General features: G+C 36.9%; 1 protein-coding gene across 9 annotated transcripts in view; it reads right to left on the bottom strand.

Moving 5' to 3' along the window:
• Positions 1 to 26102, bottom strand: part of TENM1 (teneurin transmembrane protein 1) — a 908570-nt gene that overhangs the window by 146701 nt on the left and 735767 nt on the right. For all 9 annotated transcript variants that reach the window (XM_032196349.1, XM_032196354.1, XM_032196351.1 and 6 more), the window contains 2 exons: positions 20370 to 20610; positions 6942 to 7180 (listed from right to left, as the gene is read on the bottom strand). In XM_032196349.1, the coding sequence (XP_032052240.1) occupies positions 6942 to 7180; positions 20370 to 20610 (480 nt within the window). The remainder of the gene's footprint in view (positions 1 to 6941; positions 7181 to 20369; positions 20611 to 26102) is intronic.

Below are 26102 nucleotides of genomic sequence, written 5' to 3' on the forward strand. Positions count from 1 at the left end.
TCTGCCACAAGCAGAGTTATACACTGCACTAACTGAGGTGATTTGGAAGCAGGCAAATATATCTGAAGGCAAAATCTGACCCTCTTTACATAATATTTGGAGATAGAGCTTATACAATGGATGCCACCTTACCTGTGTTTTATTGGATAGTCCTGTTTAATTCAAGGTTTCAGATGAAATTGTAACATAAGACTGGACATACACTTTTTTGTTTACTGCATGCTTTATGAATGTTAGTCTAGATGCTAAATGTGGAAGAGTCTGTATTCAGTGGAGCTAAAGACAATGGAGGATACCACATGAACAGGATGAAACTAAGCTTCTCCCTCAGTCAGCCAGCTGCAAGGGGGAGCTGCTCAGGGCAGCTTGAAATGGCCGATCTCAAATACAGAAGACTCTACCTGCAGTACAGAGCTTTTCTTGGCTAATGTATTATGCTTCTTAGGTAAAAAGTAATTATTAGGTATAAAACAGGTCTCTTGCAGAAGAATATAAATTAAAGACCTGTATCTTCCACCCTACCTATAATTTTCCTTCATAGAACAAAGACAAGAAAGGCTAATATGGCTTTATGCTGTCTAAGGGATTTTGTCTGTCCAGGGGCAGTTTCTGGTTAATTCATGTTGCTGCTGTAATTGGAACCACTTGGGCTCTGTTTGGAACCAAAACTTGGGGCTTTATCTCTGAAGTAAATGAGCACGTTGCTTATTTTGTTCATCATCTAAATAAAACAAATGACGCTTCCAGATAAAGTAACTCAGTCCCTGCAACTCCACCACATACTCAAGTAAATATTCACAAATTTATAAGCATTTCTTTTTCTTCAGAACTCACTTTGTAAACTGGATTAACCCACCATCTGCTACTAAGCCAATGATCTAATTTAATTTATTCTTATCTACCTTCTGTGTAAGGACAGCTTGTCAACTCCTGTGCTACACGTTTGGCAGAATATGAGTAAGAGGCTTGGCTCCAGTGCAAAACAGACTCTCAATAGTGAGGAGATGTTAGAAAAGTCCTGTGCAGTAAGTACTTATTAACCCCCAAGACAAACTTCAGAGGACAAAAATCCTACAAACGTGAACTCTCTCCAAATTGCTGACCTCTACGAAAGACTTCTGTTTTAGCTTTCTGTGCTGTTTCAAGTTATTTTGGAAAATCTCAGTAGATCATCCCCCTGAAGCCTACCCCACAGAAGAGCTGTAGTACAAACTATCTCAGCAGCTGACTACTCTTTCTGCACCTGCTCTGATGAAGTGCCAGAGAAATATTTATTTTCTCTAGCTGCTAGCAGGTTCAACTTATAAATGGCATGAAGCCCATGGTGCATAAAGTTCTTCAGTTGCAGCTTGGCACTATAAAGGTGGATAGGTATAAAAATACGTGAATACAACTAAGAGTCAGAATTGAGGTTCTGATCTTGACCTACAAAAGGGGAGTTCTCTTGCAAGTTCATTTTGTAAATAAAATGCTAGCATCATTCTGCTCTAAGCAAATCTGAAAATTTGAGACTGTTAACATTTAATTCAGCATAAGAAACCTTGTTTTATTTTTATTTTTTTATTTGTGTTGAGGCACTACATTATTCTGGATCATCTACATATCCTTTCATAAGGTAAGGATTTTTCCACATAGTTGCTATACCTGTCTCAGCTCAAGCTATCTCCTCTATCTCAAGCAGTCTTCTCTTTACACACAACATATTTTTATACCTGAGAGCAAAAATAACCACCCCCTACTTCTGCAGTCCTCCTACTCAGACATATAATGACCAGCCTGGTTTCACTTTTCATTACTAAGCCATCCGTTAGCCTTAGGAACAAACAAAACCTAATCTCAGACAACAGTACAATGCTGTCAGACTTCCTCCTCAGCGTACTTAAAGACCTGTGACAATATCGAGCTCATCAAAGGGACCCAGGCTCCCAGAGAACAGAGGCCATTGTTTCCAGCTGTGAAACCCTGATGGACTTGTCTCACCGACAGCAATCTCAGTGATGAGCTCAGCAGTGTTACAAAGAGTTGCACATCTCTGTCATAGCTTTTACTTAGGCCTGAACCATTTAGCAATGTGTACCATAACATGATACTCTTCAGTGTGAAATCAGCATATTAACCCCTTCAGCCTTTTAAAGCTATGTAACTGATATTATAAATCTATGCTGTGAGATATATACACCCCCTAAGTTTGGCCTAGCCTTTCCCAGTGCTGAAGCCATCACTCTTCTGCCTTGGACACTTCAAGAAATGGTAGGTCACAATGGCAAACAGCAGTGTGGTTATAATTTCTTTACCCTCTGTATGAATATAATTTAAGACCCAACACCCATCTCCAGTGCATACCCAGAAATAGAGATAATACCACAAAGAATAGGGACAACTTAATTTTTGTACTTGAGAACTCATGTGTGTATAAAATAGTCATTTCATAGTCAGGCATGGTTACACCTAAGAACATGTCATCCGATTTTCAGAGGCACAGAACATTTGCATCTCCCGCTGAAATCAATAAGAACCATGGGAGTTCAGCACCTATAATCAATACGACCAGTGATTTGCAAGCCCAAATCAGCAGCTGATAAAAAGGGAAGCTATCATGGAGAAAAATCCTACTTAATAATGAGCAAAAAATGACTGACTAGATGAGCAGTCATATCATCAAACATCATGTTGTTTTGTTTTTTTTTTTTTTTTAAAAGAAAATGTCATGGTATGAAAACTGCAGAAAAATATTGTATTTCTTATTTTATCTCCTGTATTTGCCTTGTAAACTCTTAAATGTTGGTTGAATTTCTTCTTTAATTATTGATACCTTCCTAGGCTTTTATTACAATGAGATTAAAGAAAAGAGAATATTTAGTACACAACGGTAAACTATTTTATACTGTTTATATTAACACAGACCAATAGATGAACAGAGAAACAGAAGTATTGACTGCATTGGATCAAACAGATATGGTCTCATATTTTGTGGGATAATTAGGAATCTACATTATAGACTTGACTATAGCTTACAGTTTGCTAGTCCTCATTTTACTTACCAGATTTGAACGCTATTTCAAAAGTAGTTTGCAGTACTGTTAAAGAAATTCCACTTTTCGTTTCCACACTGCCCTTTTGTAAGGTGTCATCTCCATAAATATATCTGAGCCTAGACTAGGGACATGTATCCATCTCAGTCCTTTGAAACGCATCATGCCAGAAAAATACATATCAACAAACAGCCAGAATTTATCTGCTTCTGTTTTACACTCAAAAATAGAAAACCTTTAAGGCAGTTTATGTAATATGAATATGAAATACTTATGTATTTCAATAATTTTCCCTATAGTAGTCAGATTTTTTCCCCAATATGAGCATTCATTTGCGGATTTGCATAAATCTTTAAAACACACATAGCTTGTATGCCCTCCAGACACAACGAGTGCTAGCAGGCAGACTCTGCCCATTCCACATTTCCATTGCATGAGTAGATAACTTGTTTCCCCTAGTCAGTCTTTCACTCCACTGGCAATTTCACTCTGCCTTAATCCAGTGCTCTGCTGGCTTCAGAAAGCCCTGGATGGATCTTCTGGGAGCCACAGGTGAAGCTGCCACAGTGCTTGGACACACCAAGGACGTGCCCCAGCATCAGTGTCCTGCTGGGACAGCTCTCACCTGACTTACTGACCTCTTTGTGAGAAAAGTTGAGCAATGGGCCTCAGATTGGCATGAATGCATTAAAGTTGTCAACATATATGAAAGTGTAAAAGAAATATAAAAGCATATATGCTTTTATTCAATAGAAGATAATTCAAGACATTTATGGTGAGGAGACTAAGCATATGAACTATAAAATGAGCATTTCTTGTAGTAACTACTGTGACTCTAAAACCTATTCACAGAAATTACTCTTACTGAAGTGAAAATGTGTTTTACTTGATAAACTAAATATTATGACTACAGATTTTCAATAAATCAGCTGTTATACAACCATTTGTGAAGTTCTATAATTTTCTTACTGTTCATGTAGTAGTCAGATTCATTTCAGCAAGTAGCAAATAATAAACATGCTGATTATAGAGCAAAAATGGAAACAGATTTTTTTTTTTTAAACTGACTAGTACTTCAAAGGAGAGAAAATACAGAAGTATGTGTTCTCAAGTAAAAGCTTCTCTACTGAGTCTTGCTGATAATAGGGAAAGGCTAAAAAATAAAAGAACAAAAAATATTTTGATACTTCACCTCTTGACTGAAAAGAAATCATAGCTTGGAGCACTTTGGTGCAGGTCTCAGTTCAACACAAATACAAGACTACTTGCAAATTTTTGATCTGGAATAAGGACTGGATTTCCAGGACTTTGTGAATGGTCTAACTTGAGGCTAAGATCTGGATTTATTTTTGACAGTAGAAATATCTGTTGCATCTAACAGCAGTGCAAGACATTTTAGAAAATGCATTTAAGTTACCAGATAAGGGGAAGAAAAATCTTAAATTTGATCTATGTTCAATTGGCCAAAAATCACAGATCATTATTGTTTAATGCAGGCTATAACATAAAATATAATGTTGAAAACAAATCTGCCGTTACAATCTCTCCCTTATTCTTCCAGTAACAATGATGGAGTTGATCGCAGGTAACTCTGCCCCTGGGATTATTATGAGTTCGGTTTTACAACTTAGACCCAAGTCTGTATTATTGCTCAGACCTAACTCCATTTGCCATTAAGGAAGCACTCCTGGAGGGAGGAATGAGGGGTCAGACCCAGACCCATGAGGGGTCAGACCCATGGTGAGCAAAGTAATTGCTGGAGTGAATTCTAACCTCAGTATTACATACAGTTTGATTTCGTATATTCAGTTACTCCCATTTCAAACATCCACATTTAAATTCTGGACATGGAAAAATATACAAAATATGAAACCATAAAGAGAGACCAAACTTAGAAAATAGTTTATATGCTGTTCTTCATACCTAACAAAACTGAAAGAATTAAGGTACCTGACATAGGAATGGACCATGAACACAATTAAGTATTTCACCAATCAGAAATGGACAGCAGATAGTTAATTTGCGAGAAGCTAGCTAATACATGCATTTGCAGAAAAACTTAGTAAACTGAATAATTTCTGGGGCAAATAAGGGCAAATAGCTGCATCTTAGAAAATCTTTTAAATTAGAATTTCTGGTTCCGAGATATAGATTGTGCTATTAAAAAACCTGAAACACTAGAACTACCAATAATTTTTAAAATTCAAAAGTACATTAATTTTACCTAGTTCTGCCTAAATCAAGAAAACACGTGTTATACCTTTATGTTACCAAGTTAAGAGAAATACAGATGTGTCTACAAGAAGTTCATACAGAGCTTTTTAAATTAGTGATATGGAGCACTTGCAGCTTTCTCAGGCTGATGACATACAGCAGAACATCTCAAAAAGTTAGAATTTTTTCAGTGGCAGACTGAAATCTAAGCAGGCAATGCTTCATCCAGATAAAATTGAAATGGTGTGGGTGGGATATATATGTAGCAAACAGATGAGGCTGCAAAAATTATACAGCCAGTCCTAACTGAGGGCATATGCTCACCAGCTGTTATGTAAATCTGCAATTAATGTAGCTTACTAGATCCTTAGGTGCTATCAAATAATAATACACCAGATCTGCTTTCATCAAATCTGCTTTCCCATCTGCATTAGATCACGATGTCAGGAAAAAAAACAACTTCTGATGAGCATCTCACTGAGAATAACAAGAACTTTGTCACTACGGGACAAAAAGTACACTGGAAAATATAAGTGACTGGAATTTTCATAATTTTAATCATAAAGATGTTTATTCAGGGAATACAGAAAACCAATGGTTGCTTTTCTGTTTGGAGGTATATCTCAGTATCTCTATACTAGTTTTACCGAGTATGACCTTCCATGCAAGCTCAGAGTTATTCCTACCCAAGTTATAAGATGTTGGAGAGATACTCTGGCTCCTGCTCATATGAAAATTGGCAACTAAATCAACAGCGTGTGTGTGAAAAAATGCATCACATTAGCAAAAAGTCATTAGACTTTCATGTATACAGAAGCCACAGTCACACTCTAAGATTCAACAAAATTAATGTTCCATAATATTTTCAATTCATATAGAAAATGTGCAACAATTAATGTTCAGCCAAAATCCCATATAGTAAGTCAAAAAGATTTGCTCTTCCACATACAGTTTTAATCACAGTGACTCCAAGCCCACCTTCAATATATCTACCAAAAAAAAGAAAAGGAAGGAGTTTCTAGCTATTGTGATAAATGCTGGCAACCTATTGTGATAACAAAACTGCAAATTTACTTACCAAAAATGAGCTTGAAATTAAGTTAGTGCACTTCAATTTATGTAACATTTTTCTAAAACATAAATTCAATATAGGGACAGCAAAATATATCATAGAAAATGTGGCTTAAAGTGCCTTAATTTCAGAGCTAGTTGCAAGTCTATCCAATGAAATACATATTAAAGGGAAAACAGGAAAGATTTAAAGTGTGACCAGATTGAAGAAATGAAATAAGGTAGCCCAGCAAAAGACAACTTAGAGTTACCGATATTTTTTCAGCATAATTATATAAGAGCAACAATGTTGTAAGCCTTGATATGAAAATCAGATGTTTAATTTAAGAAAAATACCACAGCAATTAAAATCAGTAGGAATCCTCTGCTAGTATAAACATGTCATCTTGAATAATATTTCTTTCTCTAGTAGACAGTAGTGAGGTTAACGCAGTAGAAAGTTAATGAGAGCTCCACATTGTATTCAACCTCTGGCCAACATAGCATTTTACTTGCCAGAATTTACAAAGGACCCACTGCCAAACACCACTGGTAAATCACACGTGTGTTAGTGTAAAAGCAAGCATGACAACAGAGCAGAAAAGGTAACGAATAATTCAGCATAGAAAAGAAACAGAGGCTTACCGATAACATAGGCTAGCAACAACGCCAGCGTAACTGTAATGGCAGTAGCACTCAAAGCAGTGCACTTCCAGTTGCAACACCTGTAAGGTTTGTTAAAAGTGAAGGCAGGTCTAGAAAAGGTACTTCTAGGAAGAGGCCTAGGAGGTGGAGAGTAAACAGTATTGGATGTTAAAGGATAGTTCTGACTGGCTGCACTGAAGATAGCTGAAGACCCCGATCCATGTTTAAATAGGAAATGCCTACAAAAAGAAGACAAAGAACCACATTGTAAAAACCAGTTTGCACTGTAAGAAGTGAAAGGAACTATTAAGCATTGCACAATAAATATTGCATGCAGCGTATGGAAAATATAAAAGACAGGAAAAGGTATATTTGAACATCTTCTGTCCTAGAAGTGTAACTTTTTAACCACTGCAAGGTTTCCAGTAACTTTTCAGTGAAACAACACAAACACATCTTAACATCCCTTACAGGATGTCCAAGCAGCATGGAGGATGGGGCTTTTGGCAGCGCCATGCCCAGGGCTCCTCCAGGACCCGCAGCCCTGTGCACCTCATCAGGGCTGTGAGCAATGGGGAGACTTTGGCCAGCAGCACTCACTCTGCCCACAAACACAGCCAGGGGTGTTCGTCTCACCAGGAGGACACACACAAAAAAAGAGATTACTTACTAGAAAATTAAAGCTAAATTTGAAGGATTTTAGTTACTGTATAGGCAAGTACAATTTCTTCAGTATTCTTAATTGAGCTATTTTGCGAACAGTTTTTCTTCAAATATTTTTGTTTACTACGGTGACTCTCATCATACTAAGAAAGAATTCATTTGGGGAGCTATTTCAGCATGGGCTGGAAAACTGATTGACTTCAAGAAAAAATAGCGAACATCTCCATTAGCACAAAAATAAGGCACAGAACATGCCTTGCAGTACAGGCACTGGTGCAGAAACACAGAATAGTTAACTGGAGGAAGATGGATGGTTTTTAGGACTGACAAGTGCTCCCCAAGAGGATTAGGGAAAAATATTTAACTTTAAACAATAATTTACGACATTGTGTGCTCAGAAATTGTGGCAGAAAGGGACACATCCAGGACTGACCACACCAAATATTTCGAAAACCAGTATTTTTTGGCCCCTCTTTCTTTTATGTACGTGGTCAAACTTCTTGAGCATGCTCTTTTCTGACAGATGTGCATCTAGATCTCCTGTCATCTAGATCTAAGCCTCTCTGGGAGCCTGTTAGCTCACTTCTCTGCCTCAACCCATGAGGTCAGAGGTGAGAAGTGAAGGGACAGAGGCTCTACACAGCTGGCAAGAACAAGGACTGCCCTGGCCATAGAGCTGGCACTGGAGTATTGCTTCTGCCTGAATCTCCCCAGCCTTTGTGTTTAACCAAGTAGCTCTGACTCAGAAAGGCATTTCCTAGAGAACAGAATTCAGCTCCCTGGAGCTTGCCAGCTCTTTGCTGTGGAAGCAAGATGCTGTTGCAAAACAGCGACCCATTTGCAGGTCAGGTGCTTTGAACTGAGCCCCGTTCTTACAAGCTCCAGGATGAGTAAGAGCATCTGGGACTGCTGCTGCTGGTTCTTGTACAACCCACGTCCCCATTCTTCCATCAGCAGAGGAACGTGGAGTTGCTCTGTGGTCCTGGGCAAGCACCACCATGCCACGTGTGCTGGGACTGCCAGGAAATATATGTGGATCAATCAATGCACGCTGGTCGAATTTCTCCGCTGCATTCACGGTGGAATTGATCAAACACTCAAGAGTATGAAACGTGATTAGACTGTGACATTTGACTTTAAGAATATTGTAAATACATGTTCCTGGAAAGGTAATTTCCAAAAAGGTGTAATGAGTATCATATTATGTATTTCCATTAGAAGATTTTAAAAGAAAGGTTGCGGTTCTCCAAAATGCCAGACTATAGAAAATAAAAAGGTATTACAGGGCAGTTTTATATTTCAAAAGGCCTTTTATTCGGGCAGTTGCATAAAAAAGAAAGTAAATGAGAACAGTGGTAAGCTTGCTGTTCACAGTGCCTACATAGCAGGATTGTTCTGATGAACCACGAGAAGGAAATTTTGCCTTAGCTGTGGTGAGTATACTAGTTATTCCTGCTTCGTACTTCTTGCACAAGGAATCAGCATTCAGCCAAAAAAAGAGGACGACTGCACTTGACTGAGTACAGCACCCTGCAGTGATATTAGGCTCATTGTAATTTCCTCTCCTTTTTCTATAGCTGTAGATACATGTATTATGACCCTTATTTAATAGATGGCAATGCTCTGAACAAAGTAATGTTACCTATAACCATTTGAGTTCAAAAATGCTAAATTCAAATACAGGAACATAATAAACTCCAATGAAATACCCTAACTGTCTACAGGACTGTATAATTCTGTTTCACTCCTATCAAGCCATCAGAACACAGTTGGCTATTTTGGTTTCAATACTTCATTGTCACACATGAAGACTTTTGAAAGTACATGAGGTCTTTTTAGTCAGCAGTTATGAAATTTGTAGTCACTTAGACGTTCAGTAGAAAAGAATATCACAGAAAAATTCCTACTGATATTTGACTGAGCAGACTCATCATATAAAGCAAAAAACGTATTATTATATTGTGCATATATATACATACATACATACACAAACGCACATACAAACAGATTAAAAAAATCATGTATTAACCAGTCAATAGTTCTTTAATTGCTTTCTGAAGACATGATGTAGAAACCCTAATTATTTGATAATTTTTCCTTTAAGTTTTTTGGAAATTACTGCAATATGGTCTGATATTGGCAGCATTGATTGTCCTTCATGGTGCATAGCTGAAAGGTATGAAAGTAAAGGCAAGGAAATGCTGAACTGAAAGTTATCAAGTTATTATTAGGGCTCTAATAGACTTGCAATCAATAGCCAGGAATATTTTCATTCTCTTGCACAAGGATTTATAAATGTGGCTTCATAGCCTGATGGTAAAGTACTAGGGTGCAGATGGACTTCTTTAATAGCAGAAGAGTACAAACAAGCTGGATCCAGCTCATACCCTTGTAGATAGATGACTATGCTGATACAGAGGAGAATTTACACTGCTCTAACTTGTTCTAATGAAACTAAGATTATGGTGCAATGCTACACTGAAAGTGAGCTATCAGTGAAATAATGTTGAGGAAATGTTAAAAATCACAACTGTTTATGCATTTCATTTTTTTCTAGGGGAGAGTATATCGAGTACCCAAAGATATTTCTATAGAATTTGAAAAACACTAGTGGCATAAAGACAAATTTCCAAAGCTAGACTACAACTATGTTCTCATAAACACAGACGACTACTCATCTGTCTAAGCACAACACTGTTCCCAAAGTGCATTAGGACATGCTAAACTGTTGCTATCAGTTCTATAGAATCAGGCTCTCTAAAGAGGAAAATAATAAAAATTGCAGTTCACAAGTTTATATGTGACTAGTATGTGCTTTAATACTCGATCTAAGAGAAAAGCTAAGGCTTTTTTTTTTTATTGAAATAAAAAAAAAAATCATAGAATTTTTAAGAACAATTGATAAGACTATTCATTTTAAGAGGGGGAAGTTATAAAATATTCCAAAAACCATCAAAGCCATTCGAAAAGATGAAGACAATATTCTTTTAAAAGAATATTTACAAGACATAAGATACAAGACATAATCATAAGTACAAGACATAATCTGCAAAGCATCTGTCCGCGAAATAAAGTCACTTATTACACTGATAATTCCAAGACATAAAAATATTCAAGGCTCAGTAATAATTTCACCATCTAAAAAACACAGTTGGAAAATATTCATTCTTTTTAAAAGTAACCACAATGTCTATCTACCTATCTGTCCATTTGTTCATCTTGACAAAAATTCCAAACTTTGAACTCTTTCAAAAGCAAAACTGACAGAAAGGAAAAGACTCTCCCAGACTCATAAAATTCAGCAACTTGATCTGGAACCAAAGCCTTAATGAGCTGCTTACAAACTTGGGTCATGCTCCCTAAGACACTACAGCAGCCATCCAGCCCCTTGTGCAGAAGAGGCATCGACTGATCAATAGCGAAGTGTAAATCTGCTACGTTGAGATGCCCAGTAGAGAGATAGGGACCAAGGAAGGGAGCTGCTGGGTAGTTCAGGTGACATAAGGCATGAAATCAGACCTCTTAGTCCCGCTGATCACAGAATAGCGTGCTTTCTGTAAAGATGAAGTTTCATGGGGCTCATCTAAGTGCTCTTTTTCAGCAATAAGAGGAATGGTATATAACTCCAAGAGTGAAACTCATAGAAAAACGATGAATTCTCAGCTAGGAGAAGGTGAGAGAAGGGGAGTTCATTTCTTTCTTCACACCCTTCTCTATCTGGATGTTTTGTTACATACTTCTGGCTTCTTCTTTGGAGTAGTAGTCCTGTAAAAGCTACACATGAAGCAGCATCCCCAACAAATTTACTTAAATAAATAATTCGATTACAGAAACTAGATTAACCCCACACAGAATTTCTTAATTAAATTCCAAGAAAATATTTTGACATCCCAATACTGTAGTAATGTCCCTCAGCTTTGTCGAGGGCTTGATACCGCTTCTCTAAGTTCTATGTATTTGCCCTGTGCCTGGCACCTGTAGGCCTAGAAATCCACTTTGATTTGTACCTACAACCTTCATTTTCATTAAAAGTTACAGATTTGTAAGAGGAAAAATGAAGAACAAAAGAAGATTTGAAAAGCAATCCACTGCAGGAGTTAGCAAAAACACAAATGCCAGAAATCTTGCAATACCAAAAAATTAGTCTGCATTTCTCCTGGGTAAACCAAGTAGATACACATTTGTACCCATATCACATTAAAGAAATAGTTACTAAAGCATAATAAATTACTACTTAGCTAAGTGATAGGAAAGCTAAGAAGCCTCCAGTTTGATCATGTAAATTTTTCAACGTCTTTTCAAACAGTTCTGTAACTGTGTGTTTATATATATTTAACTGTATCTCTATACCAACGCTTAAGTAGGCAATTGAAATAAAATTTGATTTAGATGTCAAAAGACGTGCAAAGGGATTTTTTCAGAGGCATAGCAGTTGAAACATAGGAACAACTCTGATTTTTGTGAAATCCAGAAAATACGTAAAGATGAAAGCCAAAAGGGATTTGGAACTGAAACAGTTGTCCTACTTTGGTAAACATCAAACAAGCCCACCGTTAGCTGACTCTTCTAAAACAGTTAATACTTCCTGTGACACTGGCAAGAAGCAGAAACTTGCTCTTTACTGATTTTTTATCTATTCTATTACATACAAGAAATGGGAGAGGGAGAAAAAAAAAAAACACCAAAAACACATGAACATCTAAACTTAGATAATAATCAGCTAGTTAGCAATAGTTAGTAATCAGATAATTTAAGATAATAAACATCTGTTTATGAATGATTCCTTTATCTCCCATCCTCAGCAAACCATTTGGCATAAAAACAAGGCAGCTATGCTAAGGGAAAACAACACACCTATTTAGCAAAAGAAGATATATGAACCATACTGTCTTCTTTAAAATCTACCCAGCAAAACTGTATGGAAATTATAAGACATGACTTATAATTATAGTTAAAATCTAACCCATAATTTTACCTGGTGCAATGCTATGCCCTGTTTTATCTTTCTGCGTACAAGAACCATAGGAAAAACAAAGTACAAGCATGAAAGAAGAGGGAAATTGCCATGAACAATAATTATCTAACTTATCATTCTATTTTTATGTGTATAATTGAAACACATTTAAATCCCACCAGGGCATTGTATTTTGGAATACAACTGCTTTGTTAAAATTTCCTCTTTTAAGCAGGACTTGTCTTTTGAATCACTCACTTAGAGCTGCTTCCCTGTATTCATTCTTAGTTATTTTACATAGTGTTTGAAAACCTAGCCCCATGACTCTGGATGTGAAAGGATGTAAGAGAACCTGTATCCCTTACTTAGTGCTTCAGTACAGCGCAACAGCAGTGACATGATGTTGACTCACTTGTCTGTCATTGCTGTAGGCAAGCTAAGTCTGCCAATCAGGTGACTAAAGTTCCTGGCAGAAATCTGGAAATATATAATATTATATTATATTTATATAATTATATAAATACAGGATGGTGCCAAGATCAATCAAGAACAGCTTCTAATATGGAACAGTTGTCAAAAGTACAATTGTCTTCTGGTTTCATTGATTGTTTAACAAAAAAAGATAAAAACTACCATGCTGAAGGCAGCAATTACTCTTGTATAGATCAGTATGTGCTTTATTAGTATGATACACTTTGACTCTGCTATATTAATCTAGTATTTTTAAAAAATGCTTTTCTGTGGCTTAGGACTTTCCTTTTTACTACAAATCAAGTGACCTCTGAGTGAAACTGATCTAAATACACAGATGTTAGTGGGGTAAGGAAGGAATAAGGGAGCTCGTGGTTTAATCTGCATTTTCAGTAGTATATTAATTTGTGACTTGTAAAATCAAAATCGTACTTACAATAATATTTACATAATTTCTATAAAGAATAGTGTGTAATATTTGCAGAATACTGTAAAACCATAAAAATGAAAGAAAAATTACTAATATTGTGATTTTTTTGCTTGTATTCTCTGGTTAGAAGCATGGCTTAAAACAGAGAAATGAAAATGAGATAACTAAAGTAGACAGAGTTGCCCGTAGTTCTCTTTGCCATGAATTTCCTCCTGTGGGAATTCATGCATATTCCAACTGAATTTATTACCAGAATTTGAGTCTATTTCCAAATATCCGCACTCCCATACATATTGTCAAATGCCAAAGTGTAAAGCGACAAATGCCACTCACTCAACAAATTTTACTGGATGACAGGAGCATATTTCCTATGGAAAATTCTATCTAGTCATCCAAAACAGATTTCCTAGAAATAGCTATCCAGGGAATAGATACACATTTTCAGGCAATAACATTCCAAATATACGTATCTTAAAAATAAAAAGATAAGGTACTCAGCAGATCTATGACCCTTTCTACTACTATAGTCTCTGTTTTCCAAATCAGCCTAGACCTATTAATATGTAATTATTTTTCTCTTTCCAAATTTATACTCATTCTCTTTCAGTTTTTGTAAATGAAAATAATGTTCTTCACAGAAAGCTAACAGGCCTGCTAGCTTATTGCTGGCCATAAAATATCAACACATCTTTACTTTTATTTATTACTTTCTATAATAAAACTTACTTTCTGTTATTCAAAATAATGAGTGAAGACTATCTGCAGCATGATGACCCAGGTTACTATAATAAGGCAGCACAAAGACATTTATATGTACAAAAACATTTATACATACAAATACTACCACACTGTTCCAGAGAAAGACAAACCAGAGCTTTTCCCAAAGAAAAGTAACAGGAGAATACACGAACAATTTAAGTTGCCTCATTGGCCAAAGTGACTGGATCTCAAATTATTCAAAAGAAGGACCCTCAAGTACCATAGCTGCCAACATTAAAATTGTAATTCATTGTAGCTGACAAATGTTTATATTTTTATTTCCATGTAGGATGGTATCTTTCCTGCATTATTAAAGTTAAGGTCATATTTACAGCTTTTATTTTAAGTTCATTGTCATATTTAACATTTCCAATTCATCTTTTACAGTTCAGAAGTCCTTTTTTTTTATTATTTTTTTTCTGTATAGTGGAAACACATGGGACTTGGACTGGATTTAAACCCTTTGCCACATGCTTGTTTTTTAATATGATCAGCTTCTCTACAGGCTAGATTTATTGTTTAATTAGGTAGAAAATGACAAAATACAAGAGAAATGTCAAAACAAAAAATACTGAAGAAGACTGTTGGAAGGAAGGATCATAAATGAAGCTCCCCCTGCATTTATGTTTTTGGAATAACCACAAGAGTGGTTATTTAACTCAGGAGAAGTCTCCATTCACAAACAAGTTCCTAATGAATTGCATTGCTGTAATAGTAATTGTTTCCCTGCTTGGTGGTTTATGATCATCAACACCTGTGTGCCACAGGAGCTATAAAAGCCATTCTGTTTGCTATGGAAACCTTGACCTGGGAAAAAAAAAAAAAGGAAGGCATAAAAGTGCTTTCTGTATCTCTGCATTGGGGGCTAAATTCACAGGCTGCTCAAATAAGAGAGCAAGGAGAAAGAATAAATCTTCAAGAGCTCATTCTTATCTGCTTTTGTGTGTGCACATTTATATATATGTATTTTCTGTAATTATTTCTGCTTTTCGCACTACTTCAGCTTAAATGGAGAGTCAATATGCACAGGTTTTTGTAGTTTGAAAGCCTATCAATATTAATTTTGAAGGGCACAAGTAATTATGAGCTTGATTAAAAAAGAACAAGGGAAAACCATACTACTGAATGTGTCTCTTGCTAAGTTGCTAAGATCTTCCTGGTTCGAAAAAGTATCATTATCAAGATGATATTTTTAGGAAAACAGAAACCCAGAGTCTTAACTAGGCACCTTAAATAACTATATAATACAAAACTGAAGGACCTCATCTATATGAGAAGCTAAATACACTTTTTAATTCTAAAACCGTCTAAGTCTTTAAGCATTTAAAGACATAATCAAACTTTAGGGTTCTGAAATATTGCTGAAGAGTAACTAAAAATCACAACTGCCTTGAACCCCAAATGCTTCTCCTATTAATCTAGTATTTTAGTACTTCAAAGTTTTATATAAATTAATGATAATTGAATCTCAGGTTCATGGTCTGGTACCTTACTGTCCCTTTAGACGAGCTATTACCATGGTGATAAGATTGCTTAAATTAAGCTGTCTTCTTCACAGTATTTGGCTCATCACCAGTGCATTGAAGGGAGATTTCAGTCCATTCAGCACAGCATTAACCTTACTGCCAACACTGCTAAATGGGTTAGGGGAACTAGAAAGAAATTTGATTTAAAAAAGGAAGGAACAAGCAAATATGTAAAACACTGAAGCACAAAACAGGACTAAAATTGAACGTATTGACATAAAATCAACATGACGGAAATTTTGGTATTTAGACAGAAAAAAAAAAATATCTAATGGTTGGGTGATATAAATGCAAAACGTAACTTTCCTCAAAATAAGCACATCCAATGGTTTATCTATGAGGGGAATGTAACATACTGTAAGGAGCATCAGGAGTAATGGCAGATAATAATCCATATTTGATATTACATTTATTTTTCCTAATTTGGGAATTAGATTTAAGTGAAAACAAACAAACAAACAAACAAACAAACAAAAAAAAAAAGCAAGCACCAGAACAGACAAATGCAAAAATGCGAGATATATGGAAACAAACACTGAGTCAACTAAAAGGGCATGGAGAAAACGAAAAACACTCCTTTGAATTGTCAGGATTTAATACATACTGCATAAAATGCAGTAAGCTACGTTCAGATGGGGCTGTCACAGATAATGACAATATATTACACTGTAAATCATAAGATTTGAAACATTAGAGCAAAGTATCTATGAAACCTGAAAAAACAATTATTTTAGTGGAAATGGAGAGAATAGGCAATAGGTTGCGAGTACTCTATTCTGGGAACGTAGAAAAAAGTCAATTTATGTAAGAACCTAATAGCATTATCCTAAAACAGAGAATTGATGTTTCCTGTGTTTTCATGTAGTGCGGGAGATCCTTGCAGTCTTTTTCCGTCCATACTTACAAATTAGTTTTCTGTGTGACACAATGAAATTGCTACATTCTCGTAAGTCATTTTAATAATGAGTAAGTAGTTTTCAAAATGGCGTGCATATATACAGACGGAGCCTGCATCTGCATTTATGGGCACGTTGCAGTGCCCAAGGCTGCAGCATGGTCAGCCGGCAGCGTGGGCTGGGACATCTCCTGCAGATCCAGCTTTTCTCCAATTTCTAGAGCTACATGTACTCTATGACTTGTATTCTGAAGTTTTAAGGTGTTCCTAATTCCTGTGTTCATTTAGGCTGCTTACAATCAGAAGCACCACCAGGCCGAGAACTGGCCTTGGCAATGATAGAGCTCAAGACTGGGCATGGCTTTACCAAAGGCTTGTGTAACTCCAACAAGCCATTGCCATTTTCCAAGTCAGTGTCCTCAGTGAACAGCAGGGCCAGAAAGTCAAGTCCTGACATGACTGGTTTGTGGATCGGTCCATGCATATAACACCTCTAGATGAAACTGAGCTCCTAATTTGCCCTTTTCAATTAAAATATAACCAAGTTTTACTCTACAAAAAAACTCTTAGAACACAGACCTCATTAAACGTCTTTACTACAGCCCCTTTCACCTAATGTAGGTTTCAAAAACCAATTGTGAACAAATACATCTCTAATCAGAGTATGTTAAACATTTTCAGAACTACAGAATTTTCTGTTATATAAATACGATGCATTATCTTCACGAGCAGCCTCATAAACTTGCTTCACTTCTCATTATCTAGGGTGAACAGGATTTACAGTCACATGATTAGTTCTAGGGAATCTGTGCCTGCCTGGAAAGTGTCTCATACTACGTGGCTGGAGCTAAACCATACAAACACATGTGCTGTTTGTGGATTAAGAGGAGATACGGTTGGATAGAAAAGCTGAACATGTGCTTTCTGATTTTTGTCCAGTTATTACAGTAGGGAATAAATTACTGTCTCTAAATCGTCTTTTTGATTGCAAATGTTCCAAATTAAAAAACAACAATAACAAAAAATTCTGCTTGGACATATTAGTATGCACATATTAGGTAGATTTTGTACTATTAAAGATTTAGCGCAGAAATACAGCTGCCATTGACATGCTTCCCTTTATTTTGCAGGATTATTTTTAATGGACAGCTAAACATTAATGCAGGAGGAAAGCAAGAGAATCCAGGTATTAGACCAAAGTATTTGTTCAATTCTGGCTGAATCACTCCCTGTTAAAGGCAGAAAAAACAAACAGCGAGCCCTTCTTTTTCTCTAAGGCTATGCCATGTACTAGAGACTTCTGAGAAGTGGTGATCACAGATGTCTTTTATTACAAAGTTCCCCTGCTGTATCACTTGTCTCCACATATACTGCAGGTACATCTTGGGAACAGTCTTGCAGATTCTACTTTCAGATTATGCAGCCTTTCAGCCAGCTTCAGGGGAGGCTGCAGCGAGCTGCTGGAGGGTGCATGAAATCAGCTGAAACAACCACTGAAGGTTAGGAACATGGAAAATTCCCAGTTAGTGAATTGCCAAAGGGTTGCCCCTAGTATGGTTTCCAGTCTGAAAAACTAATCCATTGCACAGCCCTTTCATCAGTATCCAATTATATAGATTACAGAAGCAAGTATATATACAGATATTACACTAGAAAATGTACTTTATGAGAAGTTTAAAATCTGTAAAAATAATAACAAAGAAAACAGCAAAACAAACAAACAAACAAAACAAAAACAAAAAAACACAGAAGTGAACACTTAAAATTGCAAAGTATTTTTCCCAGCAAGGAGGTTTGAAGAGAAAATAGTGAATAGAGATGCAGAAGGGCTAAATAAGATCTATTTCAGTGTTGACTGAAGACAATCAAAAGGTACTTAGTGGGTACAGAATGCTTAATGAGCAGTCTTCTGTGTAGCAGACAGTATAGATAGATAAGCTTGTGACATCATGAATGGCAGACATATATCTTTATAAAGATTATGTAAACAGAAGCTCTGATTCCAACCATCTATTGAATATTGATTTTTTTTTTTCAAGTACATTTAATAAGAAATAGAATTTCAATGATACTTATTGAGTATTTGCATTTTAAATTTGTACTTTTTATTATTTTCAATGTATATTACTTCACCATTATTCTGTTATCTGATTTTTGTTCTTTTCATCCTTAACTCCTCAGTGTAAATAAGGTAAATATGTTCTCCTTTGACTCAACTTTAAATGACAAATTTCTGTTCTGAAATCTGGACAAATGTAGTTAAGAATGAATGTAATACAAGTATTTGCAAAACTACGTTCAGTTTGTCTCTCTGATTTTATTTTGAGTAAACACAGTGAGATGAGGAACTAGCTGAACTAAAATTTTGTTCGTGTTCACTTTTGGGGAAAAAGTTTTCATCCTCCTTCATTCTTTTTGTGATTTGTCCTTAGGACAAATAAAGAAAGTTTTATTGCAGAATGAATCAGCTTATTCTTGAATCTCAACTTAACAGCCTATCAGAGAAAAAACACTTAATTTGACACTTCTAATTAGCAGCAGGTAAATGCTTAAAGACATATATTAAAATTAAATTATGTAATAAAATAAAAACAAACTCCCTATAAAGGAAAAAAAATAGGTCCCAGTGATTAATTGTGATAAATGGCCATTGGACATGTGTGCATTAACAACAAAATGCTTCTATGCATATTGCCTTACATTCTCTAGTTCAGATTACATGAATGTCAGACATTCATCTGCGTGTCACCAACCACCATGTTAACAGACAGTTATGCACTTCCTGTGTTTGACAGTGCTAAAACCTAAAGGAAACCCTAGTCCAAACTCTGCTCACAATAAAGAGGAAGAAGGTTGTTCAAGGGCTTGTTTTAGGGATAAAGTCAGCAAACACAGCAGTAGTTAAAAGCCATCAAATTAGCTAATACTTCACAGGAATGAAAAAGCTTATGGTCAAAGACTCAGAGGAAGGTGTTCATGTATCTCTGCAGGTAGAATTTTGGGTACCGAATCACAGGTTTGCTGAATGCATAATGTATTTGCTTTCCATTATTTTTCAGAACAGAGTATTAGTGTAAATTATTGCTGATCCTGCAGTTGAACCCTTCCTCCCTAGTTCCTAAATGTAAGGCTCTTCATGCTCCACACGTCTTGGACCTGTATCACTCCTCTATTAACAAATGGTCATCAAATGATGTTCTTTATGTACATGTGCAATAAAATGTTTAAATATGCCTTGAGGGAAATATTATTTTAGTATTATTATGTATTATCTTAGTATTATTTTTATTACTTTGTTTCTTATCAACAGGAAGCCAAGTCCGGAACACTGACCTACACCAGGAGTGTCAGAATATACCAACTAAACAAACCTTCTGTTTGTTGATTACAAAACGTCCCTGGGAGAATGTGGGATGGTCATACAAGTACAGGAGTACAAATCTTTGCTGCACACACATCTAACATACTTATGGTTACATAACCTATGCACATTAAGGAAATCAATCTCTTCCCAAACTTTGCAAAATACATGCTTTTACAAGCATTGACAATCTAGATGAATCAATTAAGAACGATCTTGCATGGCTATACTACATGCCTCAAATCTAAATGCTTTGGCATGTCCCAAATGATGACCTTGCATTTCCCACCATCTTCACACACCAACATCGGGCCTCCAACCCTTCTTTTTTAATGTTTTTTAACCCGTATAGAGCAGGTTGGTCCATACCTGGTTTCCAGCGGTATGTTGCTGTTCAAGACCCAGCTGTTATGGAGATGCACCGAATCTTGTGTACTGGTGGGGGGAGTGGGGGCAGCAGGGCTGGGCTGGCTGCGGGTCGTCATCGACCTCCTCTGGAGTGTGTCAGCTGCTGGCGGCGGTTTCCTGGTGCAGGTGCACGCGTGTGGTGGCGGCGGCGGCGGCGGCAGGGGTCTGAACGTGAACTGGTTGTGTGGGCTCCCTGGCATGTCTGAAACGACACAGGAGGGAGACCCAGAGGCTTATTGTTTTGAAAGGACAGGGAGAGCATGAGGATGATATAGCATTTGATGGGATTAGAGCATTGTGCAACTGATCATGTTATTAACTCGTGTGTCTGTAAAATGTTGGTGCGGTGTGAAATAATTCAGGGTGTAATACTTTACTGAAATGATGAATATTAGACACAGATGTACCCTCTGGCACTGAAGTTAGAGCAACAACAACAACAAAAAGTAGAAGAAGATATAACCTTCACTTAATTTGTCATAGGATTTTTTGGGGAGGAGGGTAAAGAACAAATAAATCAAGTTGACATTGAATTGCTGCACAGATACCAACTGATTTCATCAGGTATAAATCTCATTTAAGAAGAGTTGCAAAAGAAATAGACATGGTACAAGAACTATCCTCTCACTTAAAATCAAGAAAGAATATAACCGAATTAATTCCTACCGCCTAATAAATACCTTCCATAAAATAAGATCAATGCATTTCTACTACTGTGGTACTGCATTTGTTAACTGAGTGCTGGGAAAAGGCTCTCTGAAAGACTACCTGAATGATCCAGATACCTGGAGAAAAGGGCTCATGGCAGCGTGCAGGCTGGCCAGGAGCTCTAGCTGCAGGAGAGGCTGGGATGGGTGAAGGGTACGTGATGAGTAGTGCATAGGGGGCACCAATGGCCCTGCCCCATGCAAATACAGATGTACTCTACTGTGCAGCAGAGCTTGGAAGGGACAATGAAACCATGTTCATTTCCCACAAGAGCATCCAAGACCTCTCAGTGCAATATGAGATGCAGCTATGGAGCTATGGAGGCAAGAAATCCCTTTCTAAATGAACAGTAACAAATAATTTGCGAAGAAGATGCTGATAAACATTACTGCTGGATTGGGTGAGCTGTGAAGCTATTAACCTGAAACTCCTCCAGCTAATTTCCTCCAGCTTAGTATGTCTTCATCCCGTTCCTAAACTCACCCTCGCTCTCCCTGTCCCCTCAGCTGACATCCAGTTGCATTTGCATAAAACCAGCTGGAGCAGAGCTCTGATAAACCTGAAAAAATTCCCTGCAAGGAACTACTGTTGCCTTCCATTACAACATGTGCTTTCTTCAAATTATGACATAGTTTGTCTTCAAGGTGAAAGATGAAAGTGTGCCCTTTCCCTTCTTGGAATGGCTGGCAGGAAAAAAAAAAAAAAAAAAAAAAAAAAAGCACTTTTTTTTCTCTGTGACAGCCACAATTTGCCCCAACTGGAGTAACAAGGTTGTTTAGTGCTCCACATAAGCTCCTCTGTGCTGCAGTAAGCAAAGCTGTCACGGATTTGGCCCAAGCTTAATCCTTTTAATTTCATTGATCTTTTATCAAGGTAGCATTCTTACAGTTGCATTAAGGTTTACACTGCAATAGTAGTTTGCATATACCACAAAAGCATTTTGAAGCATATTAGAAAACTGGAGACCTCAGTAAATTAAATCACTGGAGTCAACAGTCCAGAGCTTTGAAATAATCTGCTAAGGCACTTTCATATAATAATTAATCTCAGTAAATCCTATATCCTGCTATTTTAGAAGGGAAATCTACCAAAATTTTGGACATATTATTTGATGTCCAGCATCCTCTAGGATGTGATCAGTGACTTTCTCTTACTTAGCGGTATCAGTCTGAAATGCACTCTACAGAAGATTTGCAGGATTACTACACATCCAATTGTTTGCATGACAAACCATTTTAATGGTTGTACCACTGTCCCATCAGTTAGAAAATTACCGATCTTTGCCAGTAACACAGTCAGGCACTGCAAGGTACTTCAAAAGCTCTGCGGTAAATGTTGAGCAACCAAGGTGGCTGCTTCTCTAGGCATATGGGAAAATCTATAGGATCTGTATGGCAACACACCTCTTGAGTTCCTTTCTTCTCCTTTTACCGTCCCTATCCTGTCAATAGCATGCAATTATCTGACAAATAGTCTAGTTTGTTCCATGTGATAGACTGGTTCTGCTTTGTGAACCATGAAGCATTTCTGGTCAGTAGGGTACCTTGTATCTCTCAGTGCTATTTCTCACAATACTTTAATGCACCAGATTTCACGGGGGATTCCTTTTTAATTATCACACTCATCACCCCTTCCTGCAGCTCTTGGCATCGCAGAAAACCTCACATCACATTCTGAGGTATTTTGGTGATTTAAAAACAGGTCTTCTGCATCAGCCCTTCACTTCAACGAAGCGTAGTAAAGTCATCAAGCTGAGAATCTGGCCTGAGTTTCCAATTAGTTCTTACAGACTTTCTAATTTATCAAACTTATTTTTATTTTGCTCGAAACTAAGTCTACGTCCCATTAACTTTATTTTTATACCACAAAAAAATGTTGCTTAGGATATAAAACAGCATTGTATCTAAATCTGCATGCTCACGATTCTTCGGGGCTCCGAGTAAACAGTAGACTGTAAAATAACTTCATGCAAAATCATTCAAATACCAAAAAAGAAAGAAAAGAAGAAAATAATTACACAAATTTGTCTAAAATTTCCAAATTTCTGAAGTGCACAGGAGTGCTACAGAAGTTAACTTAGCTGTGAATTTTTACCCTATTGCAGCATGACGCTACCTACCCAGGACAACACCTGCTTTTACTTGGAACAGCTGCTTACAATGTTCAGATTTTTAAAAATTTTTTAGACAAAAAAGTTTATGCATATTATGCAAATATAACATTATTTATTTTCAAAGTGTTTATTGACATGTTAGGAGTTTCCATTAATCTAAAATTGTAGCTACTAACAAGATTTCAGCTCAGAGTTTACATTTACAATACTTTGCTACAGATCAGCTTCTTGGCTGAGCAACATGCGAAGCCAGAATAAATGCTCCTGGGCCTCGCTGTTGGTCTTCTCATGTGGAAGAGGCACTGTCCCCACCCGCACTTGCATTTAGACCTCACCCCCTCCCCTCCTTTTTTTTTTTTTTTTTTTTTTATAGTCAGGAGGAGCAGTTTAGAAAACGTCTAAATTCATTCCCCTAAAAGTTGATTGTTTTTAGAGTTCTCCCATCTCCACAGAGCACACAATGTTAATGCTTCCTGAAGAAATAAATAGGACATTTCTGCTTTCTTTGCACTTCTTTATTGTATATCAGATCTGCTTTAACTCGCACATTCCCCATCCACTCCATAAACTCCACTTAAACTTCTTTTCAATTCCTTTTTCTAGGGGTTTTATTTCATTCTTTGGTAACAGTGTTAATTTGTTCAGCTTTTTTTCTTCCAAGACATCTCACAAACACGAGGCACTCACCCCAAAGGAGACAATGCTGTATTGATGCTAGCTACAAAAGAGGAAAACATTTCTGGTAATTCTGCTCATTTGTAGGGTTTCTACTTGCTCTCCTTTCTTTGAAGCTTGAAAGGGGGAGTTCTAGTTTTGTCCTAAATGTTTGTTCATCTTTGGTTCTGCCTCATTCTTTTGGAAGGCCCTTGATCAATACTGAACACAGGCTGCCCCATGGCAGTGGAATACTGCTTGGTACCTCCAGCTATGGGGTGCAGACCCGAACAGCCCCTTTTCAGCTGTCAAGTTCTGCTCTTGCTTTTTCCTTCAGGGAACACAACTATTCAGATCTTTCTTTTCTCCTAGACACATGCTTCTTAGCGAGCACAAAGGTCACTGACTTGGAAACTTCCCCTCCTCGGCGACGTTTGGTTGAGTGCTGCCATTCTCTTCAAGAGCTACTGGAGGCACAAACCAGTGGAAAACATGAGCATCAACTTCTCAGCTTAAGAGTCATGCTAAAATACCTTCATAAAGATGCAGCAGAATTGCTTTATTGCCTGACAAAAATGAAGTAAGACGCTTTATCAACTAGTTAGCTCCCAATGAAATTATTTTTGACAATAAACCAGAACTTTTGCTAAACCTTTCTCCTAGCAGTTCTGAAGCACATTTTGCTATACTTTCCAGATCCACAAAGAAAGGGTAATTGAACTGTTTTATCATTCACTGACAAGACTACAACAGCCTGCATCAGTACTAAGTGAAGTGTATCAGAGAGAATATATTAAAAAGTAATGAACCTTAAAAGGTTTGCATCTAACCTATAGTGTTTTTGAGATATTTTAATTTTTTCAGTTCCTAAATTCATTATTTATTGGTATGTTTTTTTTTTTGTTTGTTTTTTTTTTTTTTTTTCCCAGACTTGTCTCATCTGAGTATGAATTAGCTTGCAAGCTATTATTTAATGAACTAAATAGCAGCACATGTTCAGAGATTTTTCATTTAGGTTCCTATTCTATGGGCATACTACTACTCAGTTACAAACCAAGAGGAGAAGGATCAAGCCAAGAGCATTGTGCACAATTTACATAGATGGGCACTGAAGACATTCAGTGCAGGGAAGACAAAGTATCTTAATGCTTAAGACTACAGCTAAAAGGCACAGAATTAAAAAAAAAAAAATCAAATTTTCAATGAGATTTATGCTAGGTTTGGGCAGACAAACTAAGAATTACATGCAAGTCCCACTGTTGCAGAGTGCTGGCTCTGCTACATGTTAATACACTTATTGATCTTTACACCCTTTCCTTCCATTCTCAATTTGATTTTATGAGACTACATCTTTATTTTTTTTCTACGTATGCCCCAATGACCTTTCCAAACCATAATTAGTTGTTGTCTTTGAATTCCTTTTATTTTTATTGTGACCTATTTTGAAAAAAGGTAAATATGAAAAATAATTGTGTATGGGACTGTTCTGTTGATGTATACATTTCTGTTCCATTCAATAATCTGTTTTGCACTTGCTCTTTCTGACATAGCTCAGTATTTAGCTGGCTTACCTTACGTGTAAAATGCTTTGCTTCTAGCGCTTTGTCAGACCACTAGGATATGAAAGTATCCAACCAGTACCTTTAATGCCAATTTACCATTATATTATAGTTTTACTACATATAATTTTTTTTTGTCCTCAGTCTTTTGCAGAGTAAATCTTCCAGAACATAAAATATCAAACATCCCTGAAGAATTCTACAAACCATATGGTTTTGTGCAAAATAAAATTACAATTCAATGAACGCTTGCAAACTAAAGGTCACACGGACTCAAAGTTCACATACGAAGGAAGAGAGATGTAGAGACCTTCAGAGACCGGCCCTCTTGCCCACCACAGGCTGCTGCCTTGCACCCACGAGCCCTGAACTCACCCCCACCAAAGCCAGTTTGCCTGGGTGAGCTGGCTGGGACGGTGCCGGACAGCCTGATGGAAGGAGGGAACAATTAAGCAATATGGATAATCTGATAGGGGTTCTGGGCCCCTATCAATTTTATACCACACCACCACTGTAAGAGTAGAATGAACCCTACAAATGATTATTTAGGGGCTGTGCTGAAAATACAGCACCTCACTTCCAAGGATAAATTAATGGAGGTCTTAGACCATGTATTTTGAACAGCATAAATGAGCATAAAATACAGCCGGAGTTACATTT

Source organism: Aythya fuligula, chromosome 13, assembly GCF_009819795.1.
Source record: "Aythya fuligula isolate bAytFul2 chromosome 13, bAytFul2.pri, whole genome shotgun sequence".
NCBI lineage: Eukaryota > Metazoa > Chordata > Aves > Anseriformes > Anatidae > Aythya > Aythya fuligula.